Consider the following 20,047-nt stretch of genomic DNA (forward strand, 5'->3'; position numbering starts at 1 on the left):
ATAGAGTTAGTGACCTTGATATTGAACTAAAATCAGACTGCTTCCTCCTTGGTATTTAGATAAGAGAAATGAATCTGAAAGAAAAAACATTCTGATAGGTGGGGAGCAAAGCAGAAGGGTAGGAACAGTATCTTGGTACATGAAGAGAAATGGAAGGACTGTACACAAGGAAACTCCCCAAACTCCCAGCCTCTTACCTGTATGAATCAAAGGAGAAAACATGGTTGGTCAGAATGTGGAGGAAATACACACCTAACAGAATATGTCAGTACAGTGAAATGACAATGCCTCAGAAGCAAAAGCATAAAGCAAAAAGCATAAAGTAAAAGCTCAGAAGCAAAGCATAGAAAATTCTGGGGAAAACCAACTCTCCCATATACCTTGAGTTGGGGCTAAAAATTCAGTGGGGACAGAAAGCATTATGTCACAGTAGAAAAACAGGTCATATGTGTACAGAGTAGTACAACAATTCTCTCTCAAAGGGATTTGGAAAACAAATGGAAGGTGGAGCATTAAAATGATCTGATCCCAAATGTTCTGCTTTCCTTGGGATTAGGTGAAGTCCCCAAAGCAAAAGTATCTGTTTCCTGCACTATTATCCACCCCAAACAGCTTCTACTCATTGCTCTGTGGAATTAGTTCTCTTTCAATTAATTTAACAAAAAAAAAATTTTTTTTTAATCAGAATTGTAGAAAAGACTCTATCTTGTCATTCCTGGCCTCTTGATTCCTCTGTCTTTGGGACTGTTTTCATTGCCATGTTTTTCTCCCCCATATTTCTTTCCCATTTACTACACCAACAAGTTGCAATAATAAAGTGATATACTTACCAGTAAACTGCATTGTAGCTCCTAAATATGAGTCTACAATTGATCCTAGTAATCCAGCCAGACCCCCAAATGCAATAATTGGCCACTGGGGAGCAGAAATGTCTAAATCATTAACAAAAACCAACTGTGTGAGGAAGTACGTGATGCCCACAAAGGTGCCACCAAGTAGACTGGAAGCAAGGCCCACCATTGTGACCCCTCCATTGGTCCCTGAAGAAAAAAAAAAAAACATAAAATAATCCAGTTAACAATCAACAAACACATAAAATCAAGGAAACAAACAAACAAAATTGGTACCTATCTTATCAAGACCAATCGAAGAAAAGGTTCTCTTTCATACAATCCAAAGACCACAGTCTACTTGAAGTCTTTTCTCCTCAGTAACTCCTGACATTCTAAGCAATGCAAGGGAATGATTCCATGAAGCCAAACTGCCTGATTTCAATCATAGTTTTGCCATTTCTAAGTTATGTGACTGTAGTGAAGTTACTTAACTTCTCTTAATATCCTTGTTAGTAAGATGGAAATAATAAAAGAACTGATTCACATGAATATTAAGGGTATGAAAGAGGATGATGATAATGATTAAGAGAAAAAAATGAAAAGGACATGAAGAAGAAAAAGAAGAGAAAGTAGGGGAGAAAAAAGACAAGGAGGAGAAGGGAAGAAAAAAGGGAGGGGAGGTGATGACGAAGATAACAATATAGTAGTAGTAGTAGTAGTTAACAGTAACAGGGAACTGAGATCTATGTTAAAGCACTAACCACATACCAGGTCCTCATGAAACACTCTAACATTCTCTTCTTTTTCCTCTCCTCCTGATACGTCTCTGTGTTTCTGTATTGTTTATCTAGGACTTGCTATCATTTCCTGCAAATATTATTTATCATCGATTTAATAGCCGACAGCAATTTTCCAGTTAAGGAGACTAAAATTCTTAACAGTCTCTTAAGTCAGAAACACAGTAAGTCAGATTTTTTTTTTGTTCATTTCATTTTTTAATGAAATGAACTTAAAGAAACTTAAATACTCACCAACTGGAACTTTTTCCCAGGTTGTTATTAGCCTTGGTGGGCTTTTACTCAGAACCGGACCAACTTCTGAAGCCCATGTGTCTCCAGCAGAGCAGGCCAGTGCAGCCAGGAGAGACAAACACATCCAGGAAGCAGTATACTGCTTGGAAAAATCTATTGGGATTTCCCCGGGGCCATTTTCTACCATGTAGAGCAGGGCCAGCTCAGTGGGCACAGCTCCATTACAGAACACCTGAACCCAATTCCTCTGCCCACCTACAAACAAACAAGTGGATAAAAAGGACAAGAAATGTTTTCTCTTCAGAAGGAAAATCATGCAGTTACAGGAACTTAAAGTTTAAAGAAAGAAAAATTACTACAATTTTAATAATGACTACAAATCAAATGGTACCTTTGCTTACATTCTATATTGTTTTAGAATAATGATAGATTTTAATGCTTCTAAAATTCTGCTGTTGTGCTGTTGTAAGGATATTACTATTGTGCTGAAGTAAGGATAAACTAAATTAGGGGGCTACTTAAAATTAATCTCATGCAAAATTTATCTATTTCAACAGTCTAAACATGTTCTGATTATAAGCTTATAGTATCTTGGGATGAAATAAAGTGATAAATTATAAGTAAAATAAATTATAAGTGATGTCAAACATAATTCATTTTACCTTCTTTGTATTCTGAATCTAGACGCTTCTTTATTTCTCCCTTCCATTTAGTGAGTTTTGAAGAAGAAAGGAAAAACATCATCAAAGAGGTAAAAAAGCTGAAATTTGCAATGGTTAGGATAAATCCAACCACAAGCCCTGAAAGAAACACATACATACACAGAATTATACTCATTCCATACATTAATGCAGTGAAAAAAAGAATGGAACTTTTTTCAGTTATTTTTTACATTATGACCTGAAATGTACATTTCCAAAACATTTTCATTTTTGCCAATTCAGGTATTACCAAATAGTAAACTAAAAACTGGTTTGATTAAATTGAGATAAAAATTTTTTACCATATTTTTACCTCCTTTCAAACAAACTATAAATATATGAATGTATGTTATCATTATAGACATACTTTTTATAATCAAATTGTAGAACACAATAAATAGTAGTGATTTATATATAATATTTGGATAGATAGCTAACTTTCCAAATTAACTGTGGATCTCCCAGGGAGGTTTAGATTGTATAGTCTTTCTAGCTTCTAATTTTTATATTTTCCCTTCATAGCCTGGATCTTTTTTTTCCACTTACAGGCTAGCTTTTCATGCTTTTCAAAAAACTTTCAAATGCCCTTTTGTTGAGCCTCATAAACTATGTGAGAAGATGGAGATAGTGTTTCTTAGTTATGTTTTAATATGTAAATCTACCAAAATAATCCTGGATTTTATGTGGAATCAAAAATGGAATACTTTATGTAAATGTGATTTCAGATTTTTAGACTTTTTTTTTTTTTTTCTTTTATTTGGACAAAGAAGAAAGGGGACATCCTTCATTTTTCCATGAGTGAACAATTTCAAGGAAGGCTTATAATACCTACAGTCTAATCAGAAGAACAAACAAGATTGTGCACATGCACGATTGCATGTGCAAGTGGGTGGGGTGGGGGTAGAGGCAGAGGGTAAAGGAGAGGAGCAGACTCCTAGCTGAGTGTGGAGCGTGACACAGGGCTTGATCTCACAACCCTGAGATCATGACCTGAACCAAAATTGAGTTGGATGTTCAACTACCTGAGCCAGCCATGTGCTCCCCTATAGGTTATTATATAGAAAAGATGCATATCTGAATTAGCTTCTTTTTTTTTTAAGATTTTATTTATTTGACAGGATGAGACAAAGTGAGAGGGAACATGAGCAGGGGGAGTGGGAGAGGGAGAAGCAGGCTTCCTGCCAAGCAGGGAACCCAATGTGGGACTCGATCCCAGGGTCCTGGGATCATGACCTGAGCTGAAGGCAGACGCTTAATGACTGAGCCACCCAGGCACCCTGGAATTAGCTTCTTAAATTACTCAGATAGGAGCACCTAGGTGGCTTAATTGGTTAAGTGTCAGAGTCTTGATTTGGGTTCAGGTCATGATTTCAGGTGGTTAGATCGAGCCCTGGATGTCAGGCTCTGGGCATGGAGCCTGCTTGGGATTCTTTCCCTCTCCCTCTGCGCCTCCCAACACCCCACTGGAATGACTCAGATAATCTTTAAAGGCCTTTGTTACAAATTTTGAAAATGTTCTTAGAGTAAAATTGGTGGTTAAGCAGCAGAGTACTCTTGTTTCTATTACCACAATGGTTAGTTAATACTACAAAAATGAATGGAACAGAGGATTTGGGGAAGACAGAAGAGTAGGAAGCACCAGGAAATCTGTCTTCCCACCTAGACAACAATTGCACTGGAAGAATCTAACAAAACTGTTTTGGAACTCTGGAGTCTACTGAAGGCTTATAACTTTCAAAGGAAGGCTTGGAGGGGAAACTGCACTAAACTTTGGTCAATTTCACTTCTTAACAGTGTAGCCTCCTACCCATCTCCCACTCCCAGTCCCATGGCAGGCAGGGCAGGAACTGCAGGTGCAGTCTGCACACAGCTTGTGGGAGCCAGGTTGGGCAGGAAAGACTTATCGTCCACATACCAGGATTTGATATTTTTTAAAGATTTCATTTATTTATATGACAGAGAAACACAGTAAAAGAGGGAACACAAGCAGGAGGAGTGGGAGAGGGAGAAGCAGACTTCCCACCAAGCAGGGAGCCCAGTGCAGGGCTTGATCCCAGGACCCTGGGATCATTACCTGAGCCAAAGACAGATGCTTAACAACTAAGTCACCCAGGCACGTATTTGTATTCTGATCAATGATTGCTGCTTCTGATTATGGAGGTATAGACATAGAGGCTGGCAGCTGTTATTACACTTCACCCCCCAACTGTTACAAGCCCTTTCTTGTCTGGCTGAAGAGACTTCCAAAGGATTTAAAAGACTGATGCTAACCCCCCTTCATTTTTCTGTTTTTCCTCCTTTGGAAAGCCAGACATTAAAGACTAGGACATTCAAAAGAAACTCCATTTATGGGGAAAATTAGAAGGTGATAGTGCATACCCAGGGAAAGGTATAGGCTCAAAAAAGACTGGGAAGATCTTAGGTTTACACATCAAGGTAATCCCTGGCACAAAGACAGCTGCGACAATCAAAAGCAAGACAAAACAAAATGAAAAAGAGCAAACCCTGGGGACAGAGGAAATTCTGATTTCCAGAGCTGCCACACTGTTAGATTTAAATGTCCAGTTTTCAACAAAAATATCATGAAGCATATGAAGAAACAGACAAGTATGACCCACTCAAAGGGAAAAAAAAAAAAATGAATGGAGACTGGAAGGCCAGATGGTGGACCTACTAAGCAAAGACTTCAACCGTTTTAAAGATGCTCAGAGAACTAAAAGCAGACATGAAGAAAGTCAAGAGAACAATATGGGACAATATAGAAATACTAATAAAGAGATAGAAATCTAAAGAGAAACTGAAAAGGAATACTGGAGTTGAAAACAACTCAGTAGAGATTCAAAGGCACATTAGAGCAGGGAGAAGAAAGAATCAACAAACTTGAAGACAGGCAATGGAAATGATCCCATATGAAAAACAGAAAGAAAAAAGAATGAAGAAAGGAGAACAGAGCCTGTGGGACATATAGGACACCATTAAGGAGAACAACACACATGTGGGAAAGCCCAGAAGGAGAAAAGAGAAGGAAAAGGGGGCAGAGAAATTATTTGAAGAAATAATGGCTGAAACCTTACCAAGTTTTTTTTTTAAATTCCAAAGTTTGATGAAAGACATACATATAAACATACAAGAAAGAAGCCTAGCAAACTCCAAGTAGAATGAATTCAAAGAGAGCCACACTGAGACACGTTATAACCAAACTGTTCAAAGACAAAGACAATCTTGAAAACAGAGAGGTAAGCAACTTATCACATATGAGGGATCCTCAATAAGATTATCAACAGGTGTTGGGGCACTTGGGTGGCTCAGTGGGTTGGGGCCTCTGCCTTCGGCTCAGGTCGTGATCCCGGGGTCCTGGGATCGAGCCCCGCATCGGGCTCTCTGCTCGGCAGGGAGCCTGCTTCCCTTCCTCTCTCTGCCTGCCTCTCTGCCTACCTGTGATCTCTGTCTGTCGAATGGATAAATAAAATCTTTAAAAAAAAAAAAAAAGATTATCAACAGGTTTCTTATCAGAAACTCTGGAGCCCAGAAGGCTGGAGGCCAGAAGGCCAGAGGCCAGAGGCCAGAAGGTACTGGGCTGATATACTCAAAGTGTGAAAAGAAAAGGAAAAAAATCTGTCAAACAAGAAGCTTATATCCAGCCAAATCATTTTTCAAAAGTAAAGGAGAGGGGTGTCTGGGTCGTGCAGTCAGTTAAGCATCCAACTCTTGGTTTCAGCTCAGGTCATGATCTCAGGGTCCTGGGATCAAGCCCCGTATCGGGCTCTACACTCTGCAAGGAGTTTGCCTGAGATTCGCTCTCTCCAGGACACCTGGGTGTCTCAGTCAGTTAAATGCCTGCTTTCAGTTCCGGTCATTATCCCAGGGTCCTGGGTTCAAGCCTGCATCAAGCTCCCCTGCTCACCAGAGTAGTCTGCTTCTTCCTCTCCCTCTGTCTCTTCCCCAACTGACATACACTTGTACTCTCTCTCTCAAATAAATCTTTAAAAAAAAGAGAGATTCTCTCTCTCCATCTCCTGTTTGTGCTGTCTCTCTCTCTCAAAAAATAAATAAAATCTAAAAATAAATAAATAATAAATAAATAAATAAAATCTTTAAAAAAAAATAACATATAATGTGTTATTAGTCCCAGGGGTACAGGTCTGTGAATCACCAGGCTTACATACTTCGCAGCACTCACCATAGCACATGCCCTCCCCAACGTCCATAACCCAACCACCCTCTCCCTCCCCCTCTCTCCCCGTCAACCCTCAGTTTGTTTTGTGAGATTAAGAGTCTCTTATGGTTTGTCTCCCTCCCATTTTGTTTCATTTATTCTTTTCCTATCCCCCAAACCCCCCATGTTGCTTCTTGACTTCCTCATATCAGGGAGATCATATGATAGTTGTCTTTCTCTGACTGACTTATTTCGCTAAGCATAATACCCTCTAGTTCCATCCACGTTGTCACAAATGGCAAGATTTCATTTCTTTTGATGGCTGCATAGTATTCCATTGTATATACACACCACATCTTCTTTATCCATTCATTTGTTGATGGACATCTAGGTTCTTTCCATAGTTTGGCTATTGTGGACATTGCTGCTATAAACATTCGGGTGCACGTACCCCTTCGGATCACTACATTTGTATCTTTAGGGTAAATACCCAGTAGTGCAATTGCTGGGTCATAGGGTAGCTCTATTTTCAAAAAATCTTTTTTTTTTTTTTAAGATTTTGTATTTATTTATTTGAGAGAAAGCACAAGCAAGGGGAGTGGCAGAGGAAAAGGGAGAACCAGGCTTCCCACTAAGCAGTGAACCCAATGTGGAACTTGATCCCTGAACCCTGGGATCACCACCTGAGCTGAAGGCAGACACTTAACTGACTGAGCCACCCAGGTGCCCCAATAAATAAAATCTTAAAAAAAAGTACAGAAGAAATTAAGAGAGTTTGTTATTGATGTTATGCTGGTAAATATTCAAATAAGAATGTTATAACTTTAGGATGTTATATGTAATTGTCATGGGAACCACAAAGAAAACAGTTGTAAAATATACACAAAAGGAAATGAAAAAAGGAATTCAAACATTTAACTACAAAAAATTAAACACTAAACAAGCACTAATATAAGAAATGAACAAAAAAAAAACTATGAAAGAAACAGATAAAGAGAAACAAATAGCAAAATGACAGAAATAAGTTTCTCCTTAGTAATTATTTTAATTCTAAGGAATAAGGGTGCCTGGCTGGCTCAGTTGGTAGAGCATGTAACTCTTGATCTTGGGGCTGTAAATTCAAGCCCCACATTGGATGCAGAGATTACTTTAAAAAAAAGTCTTAAAAAAAAAAGTAAATGTAAGGGGATGAAATCCTTCAATCAAAAGACACAGAATGACAAAATGAAATAAAAACACATAGTCCAATGCTGTCTATAAAGAACTCACTTTAACTCTATAGAGACTTAAAGGTTTAAAGTAAAAGGTTTAAAGTAAAAGGACTGAAAAAGATATTCCATGCAAACAGTAACCAAAAGAGAGCAGAAGTGGCTACACTAATACCAGACAAAATAGATAAGCTCACTTCTGAACCATATGACATAAACCCACATTTTTTCTTCTTTCTCACATTTTCTTTCTTTCTGGTGTAACAAGACTCTCTAACCTCTTCCCAAACCCAGTTTTTCCCAGTCCTGGAACCGGTCATTTCTCTAAGGAGTTTTGGTACATTTTAGTGGGGAAGGATATTGAGGGTCAAGATCTAGGCTCACAGTGTGTTCTTTGCTACTGGGGTATATTTGATTTTTGTGGACAGGGCAAGTGAATACACACACACACACACACACACACACACACACGAACACAAGGGATACACACATGCATATAAATATGCATATATACATGTATATATATACACACACACGTATTTTAGAAATCACAAGATCACACCAATAACTCCAACTACAATCCATCTCTGCAGGTTTTCTCTTGCTTTTCCCCATTCCACATTTGAATGCTTCTTTCCATGGTAAGAACCTGGTTTCAAACAACAATGCTAATTTCACTCATTTTTCTCAATCCCCTATCACATTTAAAACTTTTAGAACCACACTAAAATAATTTAGGATTTGTTTGGCATTCTCCCCTTCCCTTAATCTAAGACTGAAGGAATATAGTTAAATGTTATGTTCCTAAGTTTTCTTTTTTTCCCTCCAGTATGCTTATAGTATTGATTCAAAATACAGTTGGGTTCATTTGTTTTAGTTTGCTTTCAATTTTAGATTCCCCCTTTTCCCATCCTTACTATTTTCTTTCTTAAATATGTAGAACACTAGCATGCTTTCAAAGGTCAAACTTACACAAAAACGTATACTAAGAAAAGGGTCACTTCCTCCCAGGTCCCTTTGCCCCTCTCTCCCTCCACATTTTGCTCTCCCTCCATTCTTTGTAGATAACAAACTTTATTGTTTCTTAGCATATCATTACTGTGTTTCTTTTTATAAAGTATATATAATGCATGTTTTTTTATCTTCCTTTCTTCTTTACATAACAGGTAGCATTCTCTAAGTGTTCTTTCCAACTGATAGGCACATTTTTTTTTTAAAGTTCTTTGCCCAAAGTGGGGCTTGAATTCAACCCCAAGAGCAAGAGTCACATACTCTACTAGGCCAGCCAGGCACCCCATAAGCACTTTTTTTTAAGCTTTTATTTATTTATTTGACACACAGAGAGAACGAGAAAGAGAGCACAAGCAGGGGGAAGGGCAGAGGGAGAGGGAGAAGCAGGCTCCCTGGAGCAGGGAGCCCAACATGGGGCCCGATCCCAGGACCCAGGTATCATGTCCTGAGCTGAAAGCAGACACTTAACTAACTGAGCCACTCAGGTGCCCTTTTATAAGCACTTTTTAAATAATTTTATAGACCTCCTTTTGGGGAGAGAATGTGCTAACTCTGCTGTTGAGCACACGGATCAGTGGCACTGAAGAAATTTACATTCTTTGTTAATTAGTCTCTTACAAGTTTGGGTGCTTTAAGACTAAACTTCCAGTTTGGGGTAGGGGGTCTGAAGAGAATCCACCTCTGGCCCTGCAGGGCTGGGGACCGGCTTCCTAAAATGTGACAACCACACTAAGCCACTGTTACCTCGTGCGGCCCTGTCCAGGCTGCCTGCTTGTATTTCTAAGTACAAATTCTTCCATCCCTGACTAACTTTATCATTAACAATTTCCATTCTTAGGCCTGGCTAGTTCAGTCAGTAGAGCACGCAACTCTTAATCTTCTGGTCGTGAGTTCAAGCCCTGTGTTGAACGTGAAGCCTGGTTAAAATGGAAACAAACAAACAAAACAAAAAAAAATAACTTCCATTCTCTATAACTCTTAAGATAAATATATTGTTTTGTTATATAAAGATTTTTGTTAACATGTTAAACAAAACTATTAATGGAACAGACATTCAACAGGTGTTTAGTATTAAATAGTATTTTCTTAAATAATAGAACAGGGGACCAGCTTTCTATTTCTGTAGAAAGTCTTTCTGTTGGCGTCTCAGTCAGTTAAGCATCTGCTACAAATCATCTACATCCTTTTTACTTCAATCACCTTGAAATACCACATGAAATGATCAATGTTCATGGTGATGACAGGTTCAGAATGAAGAAATAAACTTAAGGCAATGTACTTTTAAAGAATGATTTCTTTCATGTAGTCTAAAAATACCTTGGTACTTTCTGCAACTCCTAACTATGTCTGAACTCTGACTCATATACCAGTCCCATGAGACAATGAGCAACAGAAACTGGTTTTATTAGGTCTGATCAGCTCTGCCTATCTGACAAAATGACGCTTTTATTTCAGAAAGACTGAACACCAGACACAATTTGGTGACTTAAAAAAAGCAAGGCCACTCTTGTGAAATCACACGAAGCACAACCACTGGCCTTTCTAGACAATTCTCCATTTGCGTGCATTTCCACTACACTTACAGCATATAGCTCTGGGGATTAAATGCCTCAAACCCATCTCTTTTATCATCTGTGTCCCCTGACTAAAACAGTAAGCTCTCTGACAATGGGATTTTTATCCATTTTATCACTAAATCCTAGGTGCCGAGAAAAGTATGTGGCATATAGGAGACCCTAACAATACACCTGTTGAATGGATGACTGGGAAAAAAACCAGTAAGCCACCAAGCTGAATAGTCCTGGTAAGTGAAATTAAATTTAAACTTGTCAAGTCAAGCGATGCCTGTGTGGCTCAGCTGGTTAAGCATCTGCCTTTGGCTCAGGTCATGATCCCAGGGTTCTGGGATCGAGGCCCACATTGGGCTCTTTGCTCAGCAGGGAGCCTGCTGCTCCCTCAGCGTGCTGCTCCCTCTGCTTTTGCTCGATGACAAATAAGTAAATATATTCTTTAAAAAATAATAAAACTTGTCAAGCCAAAAATCCAATGACAGACTGTCCATACTGAGTTCAAAGGAACACAATGAATAAGTGGACTATATAATACCTCCTTCGAACAAATCATCTACTCAGTGCTTTACAGTTTATAGTCACATTCCCATACGTCCCTTCATGTGATCCTCCTTATTCTCGAAATAATCTCTCAATGAGATCAGAGGCAGCAGTGTGTTTACAGTGCTAAATTAGGACCAATGACCAGTAGCAGTATTTTGAAGGTTGGGTAGATGGCTTCAACATGAAGGCACGCTTCTAGGAAAGGCGCCTGGATGGCTCAGTTAGTTAAGTGACCGACTCTTGATTTCCACTCAGGTCAAGATCTCAGGGTCGTGAGATGGATCCCTGTGTTGGGCTCTGCGCACTCAGCACAGAGTCTGCTTAAGATTTTCTTTCCCCCCTCCCTCTGTCCCTCTGTCCCCAAGCGCATGCTCTCTCTAAATAAATAAATAAAATCTAAAAAAAAAAAAAAAAAAAAAGACCTCCCAGTTCTAAATAATTGTCATTCTGGGGGCACCTGGGTGGCTCAGTTATTTAGTGTCTGCCTTTGGCTCAGGTCATGATCCTGGGATCCTGAGATCAAGCCTCGAGTCAGGTTCCCTGCTTGGCGGGAGGCCTGCTTCTCCCACTCCAACTCCCCTTTCACTGTGTCTCTCTCTGTCAAATGGGTAAAGTATTTAAAAATAAATAAACAAACAAATAAACGTCATTCTGTAGTGATCTCATCCTGCATGTCGTATTTGAGGGGGAATCCTCATGGCTTGGGGCTTATAACACTAGCATTATATGAAAGTCCTGATGTCACATCAGATCATGTCACCCCCTTGATTTGAGGCAGGGGAGATTCCACCTAGTTTGGAATAAAATCTTTACTATGGAGCGCCTGAGTAGCTCAGTTGGTTGAGCATCAGTTTCAGCACAGGTCATCACCTCAGAGTCCTGGGGTCAGCCCTGCATCAAGCTCTGTACTCAGTGGGGAGTCTGCTTGGGACTCTCTCTCTCCCTCTGCCCCTCCCTTGTTTGAGCTCTTACTCATACACACACGCTCTCTTTGCTAAAATGAATAAATCTTAAAAAAAAAAATCTTTACTGTGTCCAAGACTCCTTATTACCTACCTGGTCCTTGCCTATTTCTTTAATTTTCTATGTTCCCCCCCCCTTTTTTTTTTTAAGTATTTTCCAGTCAAATGAGTCTATTCTCATACCTAAATAAGCCAGAGTATATGTCAGGGTATTTACACATGTTATTCTGTCAGCTTGGAACATGCTTGTCTCAGACCTTCTCACTGCTAGCTTCTTCAAGTTTTGGTTCAAAACTACCTCCTTAGAGTAAAGGGTTATGCTTGACCCTATATACAAAAGAACGCCCACATTCCCTAACATACACACTTTATTATCTTAATTTTTCTCATAAAATTTATCATTATATAAAAAGTTTTATGTATTTTGTTACCTAACTGTTATAAAGAATAAAAGTTCCACCAGAACTTGAAATCTTGGCCTTGTTCACAGCCATATCCCCAGTTTCCAAAAGAGGGGCATATAGTAAGTACTCAATAAATATGTCCTAAAAGAACAAAAATCTGGCCTATCCCTAACTCAGTTATGAAAAATAAATCTAGGATACTTAGTTTGGACTGCTTTGTTTGAGGCTACTAATAGCAATTCCTAGAATGGTTCTTTCCAACAGCTCCTCTACTGTACACCTACCAGGAGTGTTCCAATGTTTCTGACAGCAGGTAATTTAATACAACTGAAAGAGCAAAATAATCAAGGAACTAAAAAATCTATCCTATTAATCCACTTGATATCAATTGAAAGTTAAATTTGTACATTGCACTGAGTATATCAGTATCTGAAATTTTGACAGAATACGAATGCTGAGGAACAACTTTATCATTGTCTAAAATGCATAATGGGATTTATAGTCTCATAAGTTCAGAATTTAGAAAACATGAGTTTAAATTATATAAGCAAGCACTTATTACACAAACAGTTAAAAGAAAAACATACCTCCTAAAGCCCCACTGTGGTCTAGACTTTTTTTTTTAAAGCCATTAGCGACGATCAAAACAGGAACAACAACAGAAAACAGCCAACGCCAAGGAGAAACAGGCTGTAAATTACCTAAAAAATTAAATTTACAGGTAAGTCTTGGCTATAAGCTTTGATAACTGCATTCTGGATTAAAATACTATCATAAGCAGAGAAACCGAGATGAAGTCACCAAAGTAAAATATGTTAAGATTTGTGTATTTCCAGAGAGACAGTTATTTTGGGAAATTACCAAGTAAGTACTAAGTTTTGGTACTTCATACATATTTGGAGATTTGAAATATATATCTTGTTCCCCACTGTTTTGAAAAGGAGGCATGTATTAAATCTCAAGGATTGTACAGAGCATGGGGCGCCTGGGTGGCTCAGTTGTTAAGTGTCTACCTTTGGGGTTGTGATCCCAGGGTCCTGGGATTGAGCCCCACATCAGGCTCCCTGCTTCCACTTCCCCTGCTTGTGTTCCCCGTCTCACTAGGTCTTTGTCAAATAAATAAAATCTTAAAAAAAAAAAAAAAAGAATTGTACAGAACAAACTACTTTCTTAGCAGGATTCAATTATTCCTCTTTCTGCTTTTTAGAGAGATTTATTTTTTAAAGTAACATTCTTACAGGCTACACACCTCTATTCAACAATTAGCAACTGATTTTTCCAAAGGTCGCATTCACCTCACAGATGTTTTTGTTTGTTTGTTTGGCTAGCATAATGCTTTCAAAGAGTTGGGAGTCAATATTTAAAGATTAGGAGATTTCATATAAAAACCCAGAACCTTGGCTTCTGTTTTAAAAACTGGATGCTCAGGCCCACATGGCAGAATTGACCACAGTGGAGAGAGACCACCTTCTTTAGACAGGTCAGAGCTTTCTCGTTTAAAATCCCCACAGTTCCTAACAGACTCCTACACACCAAGACTAAGTTAAGTACAGTGACGAAAAATGTGAACTATTGCTATGGCCCACATTTCTATCAAAAATGGGAAAATGGAAGGCAAAGCAGGCCAAATGTTCAAAAACAAAAATTCTACTTCTGAAAATGAACAAAATTCTTGTGTGTTTAAGATGCAAAATCAGGTGCCTGGTTCCAGAGGGACACTTTGGTTTATAAATCCAGGTTTATTCCATTGAGTTCAAGTCAGACTTAATAATAGCACAAACAAACAAAAAATAATAGCACAAACGAGAATTTCCTCTCATACCTCTTCTCTTCAAACCCTCACGCTCTACTGTGAATCATTATGAATGAATAAGTCTGAAAGCCTCTGAACCTGAACACCACTCATTCGATTATTCACATGTCTCTGAAAAAGGCTAAGGTCTGAAACGGCAATCCCTTTCTCACTCTCACTTTTTCCTCTCAGCTGAACAGAATTCCATTTTTATAGGAGTACCAAGGAAATTTCTGTAAAGGCATACTTAAACTCTAAGGAGTATTCAAAACTGTCTAGGCTTGAGTCCAGAATATCTTATAAAGTGGGGCTTCAGATTTTAAAAAGATGTCTGTTCTTTTGAAGTGACCAAAGACCAGACAAATCCTCCAAAACTCCAAATGTAAACATTATACCACCTTTTATTTTTATTGCTATTTTTACAGGATATTTAAAACTGATAAACTACTTACATTCTTACTAAAAGCATCACTGCAATTGGTTTACAAAACTGTATTTCATTTCACTTATTTCTCATGTAGATGTAATAACTACACACAACGTAGAAATGTATTTTGAAATGTTTAACCAGTATTATCAGAAGCAGCCTTTATTAAAGGTTTTTAAATCTTCAAAGCAGTGTTTATATTTTAATGTTGGTAAATTAAATTCAGGCTGTGGAAGTTAGGAAAACATAATTTATAACCACTCATAAGACACAAGTTTTGGATTTCATTAATGATACAATGTTCAATTCCACCAATTAGATTAGAGGAAAACAACTCAGAACATTCATACTTACCATAATAGGTGCTTGCAGTCATAGACATAATCCAGAAAGCTAAAGAAATGCAAATGATCAGGCTCAATATAACTATATTGGTTATCATCTTTATATACTTTTTGCAAATATTGTCGTCAGGACCTGTCATGGAAAATAACAACATGAGCCCTTGAGGGACAGAATAGTGTTTCTAGGGAAAAATAAGTCGTTTAAGTTGCCAGTAAAAATTTCCCAGAGGCAAACATAAATGCCAACATCTTCCACCGACCGCAAAAATAACATAAATCCTAACTATTTCTGGAAACCGCGGCTGACGGATAGTTCAAACTCCTGTGAGCGATGTTAAGGTCTCACTGGAAAAGCAAAGCTCATTCCTTCCGAGCGCTGGGTCCTACACCCACGGTCACTTCACACCTGAGCTCCGCTGCCAGGAAGGCGAAAGGAAAGCGGAATCAGCCAATCGCCGGAGCTGGGATAGCGGGCTCCGCCTCCACCACACGCCCACGCGCTGACGCGGGGTCGAGGGTGGGGGGTGGGGGTGGAGGCGGGGCGTCGGTCGCACAGAGACAAGGCGCGCAGCCAGAACCAGGGTAGGTTCCGAGGGTGAGCCCTGGGCGGTGGGGTGCGGTCCCGTCGCAACAGCCGCGGGAACCGCCCCAAAGTTCAGGTCCACACCCCCAGGCCGAGAACCCTGAAGCTCACCTACACGCCGAATCGCGTCTCCGCTTCCTGCGCGCATGCGCTGTCGCCATCTAAGGGCGTGGCTTCACTCACGTGAGCATTTAAAAGGCGGCTCCAAGGACTGCGGCTTAGCAGAAGCACCCAAGGGCTCCAGGGTTTGAAGTTCTCCTCTGAATAGTGACCTGGAGTCTTAGAATCTTGCATTTGAGAACATACTCAGACAGGGAAGATTGAAACTACCACTAGGGTAGGAATAGAAAACAGGAGTGCAAGTGAATTTAAACCCAGTAAGTCCATTTCAACCGTAATTGAATGCTTTTTCATCTATAAAAAGTTCATGCCATATAATAATATGGTTTTAAAAGATTTATTGATTTGTTTTAGAGAGAGAGCACAGTGGAGGGAGGGACAGAGAGAACCTCAAGCAGACTCCCTGATGAGCCCGGAGCTTGCTCTAAGGATCCTGAGATCATGACCTGGGCTGAAACCAAGAGTCAGAGGCTTAACCCACTGAGCCACCCAGGGGCACCTAATATTATGGATTTTTTTTTTTTTTTTTTTTTTAAGGGGAAAGGGGATATATTGTTTTGGAGGAGCAATTTCATGACTGAGAACATTATTTAAAATGACACTGTTTAGCACATTATAGGTGCTAAATATAGGGACACTGCTGGTTGCTGGAGATGTAAAGATAAAGTGGGGCATAGTTCCTACTATTGAGCTCAAATTTATTGTCGTGACACCACTTACATTGTGGAACTCTGTTCCTACACCTCTCATTTTAAGTGTGTGCCTTCAGTCAATTCATTTAGAAAACAGAATGTCTTGTTAACATCAAGTTTGAACCTTGTGGCTTATGTCGCATTTGAAATTAACTTGTGTGCCTGGGTTAAAATTAAGTGATAATTATGACATATCTGAATTTTTTCATTCGATTGCTGACAATGTAAGAGGAGGAGGCAAATGAGTTTCAGGTGTAGTACCCAAATGTTTTTTAATCCAGAGTACTTTTTCTTTGAAAAGTAGTTTTTGTTTGTTTGTTTGTTTTTTAACTACTGAGTACTTTTTAAAAACACACAATTCTAAATTTAAGTAACATGCCAAGACAACTTAACATCCTTTTCTTTGGTAAGAAATCTAATTAACTGTGAAGTGGGATTAAATAGTAGTGTCCATCTTATTTGACTACATTTATATATGGTCTTCCTGAAGAAATTATGTGCTCACTTTATTTTTGTCTCATTCTGCTTGGTACAGATAAATAATTGAATTACCTCAGCAAGTTGACTGGCCAATATCAGTCACACCAGATAATTGGGTAGGGTTAATGTCACTTCAGTATGCTAAGGGAAGTGTCATAGAAAGAGGGATTGTCAGGGCTAAGACATGAAAGATGACAAATTTAAGTGACCAAGCTGAGGGAAGGGCACTTGTAGTTGGTTAAGGAGAGCATGAAAATAGGAAGTCCAAGAGAATGGAGAAGAGTTAGAGATAAGGTTTGAAATATTGTATCTAAACAAGCTGAAAGTTCACCTAAGAGATAGGCACATACCTGCTTTCTTTTTTCTTTTTTTTTTAAGGATTTTATCCATTCATTTATGAGAGTGAGCAAGCACGAGTTGAGAATAGGGGCAGGAGAGAGAAGCAGACTCTCTACTGAGCAGGAAATCCAACTCAGGGCTCAACCTCAGGACCTTAAGATCATGACCAGACCTGAAGGCAGTTGCTTAACTAACAGAGCCATCCAGGCATCCTACATACCTTTCTTGATATTAAACTCAAAAGTTTTTCTTTTTCAACCTTTGGAGCACAAGTTTTAAAAGCCTAGGCAGCAATCTGAAGACTGATTTCTTATATTAGATTTGACTCATTGTAAAGGACATTAGGAAGAGTGTAGGGAGCAGGAGTAAACAAATGGAATATTTCCTTCCAGTAGTCTTGAGGACAGAGACCTTGTTTGGTTCATCCTAGTTTGCTCATTGTCTTTTAGTGAATATTAATATAGTATTTTTTGAATTAAAGTGTCAAATTAAAAAATGAATGTAAAAAAAATCACATCTTATGGGGCACCTGGGTAGCTCAGTTGTTAAGGGTCTGCCTTTGGCTCGGGTCATGATCCGAGTCCTAGGCTTGAGCCCTGCGTCGAGCTCCCTGCTCAGCCAGGAGCCTGCTCCTCCCTCTCCCTCTACTGCTCCCCCTGCTTGTGCTCTGTCAAATAAAGTCTTAAAGAAAAATAAAACTAAAAAAATCACATCTTATTTCCTGTTTTGTTATTAAAATCATGCTTTGGTAATTGTATTTACAAATAAATCTTTGTGTGAGCCTCTGAATTATTGTTGGGAGAGACAGAATTTTTATAGCCCTTTGTATATCTGGTTTAGATTGCATAACCAGTATGAAACAGTGCAGTGGCACAGGGTGGCTCAGTTAGTTAGTTGTCCAACTCTTGATTTCGGTTCAGGTCATGATCTCCAGGTCCTCTGCGCTCATTGTGTTGGGCTCTGTGCTCCGTGCTTGGCCTTCTCCCTCTGCTCTCACACTCCCACCCTGGCTCATGCTCTTGTGCTCTCTCTCCCAAATAAATAAATAAAATCTTAAAAAAGAACAGCAAAAGCAACAACAACAAAAAAAACCCCCCGAAAAAACCACTGCAAATAAACTATAATGCATGCTTAGATATAACTTGAGCCATGAAAATAAAAATGATAATTCTTCTTCTAGTTTTTACATAATCCCTATTCTGTTTACAGTTTGCTTCAATTTAGGGTAAAGGATTTTTACAGAAATATTTTAGTGGGTCCATGTAAGGGAAAGACTTCCACAGAGCTATTCATGTGTATTTTGTTAAAAAAAAAAAAAAGTCATGACAGTAATTTCCTTATAAAAAATTTTTAATAACATTCTCAGAATACAATAGTAATTGTTTAATATACATTATAAAATCATTAATTTTAGGAAGTTTTCAACTGTCTAAATACCTACAGAATCCCATATTCAGGCATAAAGATGAACTATTTTCTCTATTACACCAAAATTAAAATTTACCCGTATTCTAACATTGAGAACTGAGATAATATACCAACATTATAAAATCTACCTAGAAAAGATCTACAGTGATTTCATAGATGATCTTAACTACATATATAAATTTTTTTATTTTAGTTTTTTGAGACACACGACTTGTCCTACTTTAGTAACATGATTCATATGTTGGATGGGAGTTATAATGTGGAGGGCAAAGCAGAGGATTTGAAGGCTGGAGACCATTGCTCAATCTAGGATTGCACCTCCTAGATTGCTGGCACTTCTATCCTTTGTGCCGCTTGGCACATTTTAAACATCTAAATAAATAAATAACATTAACAAGGATTTCTTCATTTGTAAATTGGAGATAATGCTACTTACCGCACAGAATATTTGTAAAGAATAAGACATCAAATGGATGCCGTAGTGATTTGTTGACCTTGAGACTCTGAACTAAATTATTTGTAAAGATCTTTTAGCAAAGTTTGTTATTTTATAAAAATATCAAATGTCAAATAAACTTGAGTACTTGGCTGATACAGTAGTTTATTTAGTTGTATTTTCCTGTTAAAATGATACCATTAACAACTAATTTGTTCAATGTTCGTTTTCAAGGAGAAAAATGTCTTACAACTCATTAAAAGAACACTGTATATAATTCAGGTCAATTCAGATATCCTTCTGTCTCCTTTGGTAAGTCATAAGAAGAAATCAGTTTTGTTTCAAGGGAAAAGTTTTTTGGAAAAAGGTCTGAAGTTTATATGCTTTTAAAATTCCAATTCAACAGCATTTACCAAAGCACTTCACATAGATTTCTTTAATAGCATTTATCATATTGTATTACAAATATATATATTTTTCTCTCAGAAGACTTTTGAGGAACTTAAGGGCAGATAATCATGTCATCTTTGAATCAAGTCATTAGCCCTTGGCTGGTTCTTCATAGAGGTTAGCGCCTAGCAGGCATAGAATGAATAACATATAAAATGAACAGAGGATATGTGTTGGGTCCAGCAGAAGAAAAAGAGCTGCTTTATTTTTATGGTAGGTGGTCAAACTGATAAGTTTATCAGTAACAGAAAACAGGATTTAAAAAGACTTAGGTTTTTCTCTATGAATGAGACTAGTTTTAAGGTAGACAGATGTATGTTTGTTAATGAAATAATTTGATTCAGGGAGAATTTGGAGCATGTTATCAGGACGGTAACATGAAAATGACATGGAGAAAACACCAAAAAAATGTACTTTAACATTACTGAGTGGTAGTTTATTCAGTAGTCTCAAATAACAATGAAGTCTAGTTAACTTTGCTAAAAGCTTGTATTTTATGTCTTATTTTTGTGATTTTTAAAATGTTATATTAAGAT

General features: G+C 38.3%; 1 protein-coding gene across 2 annotated transcripts in view; it reads right to left on the reverse strand.

Annotated features, from left to right (window-relative positions):
* The window catches only part of LOC111142068 (transmembrane protein 19), a 16,612-nt gene extending 1,200 nt beyond the window's left edge, over positions 1-15,412 (reverse strand). Inside the window, exons 1-6 of one of the 2 annotated variants that reach the window (XM_022495017.1) lie at positions 15,268-15,406; positions 14,994-15,116; positions 13,008-13,121; positions 2,527-2,664; positions 1,865-2,119; positions 831-1,040 (exon numbers count right to left, since the gene is read on the reverse strand). In XM_022495017.1, the coding sequence (XP_022350725.1) occupies positions 831-1,040; positions 1,865-2,119; positions 2,527-2,664; positions 13,008-13,121; positions 14,994-15,081 (805 nt within the window). In that variant the 5' untranslated portion in view covers positions 15,082-15,116; positions 15,268-15,406. Of the gene's footprint in view, positions 1-830; positions 1,041-1,864; positions 2,120-2,526; positions 2,665-13,007; positions 13,122-14,993 lie in introns of both variants that reach the window. The other variant, XM_022495016.1, reaches the window with a different exon arrangement.
* Between the last annotated feature and the right edge of the window lie 4,635 nt (positions 15,413-20,047).

The sequence above is a fragment of the Enhydra lutris genome, unplaced genomic scaffold, assembly GCF_002288905.1.
Source record: "Enhydra lutris kenyoni isolate GAN:26980312 unplaced genomic scaffold, ASM228890v2 scaffoldscaffold7, whole genome shotgun sequence".
NCBI lineage: Eukaryota > Metazoa > Chordata > Mammalia > Carnivora > Mustelidae > Enhydra > Enhydra lutris.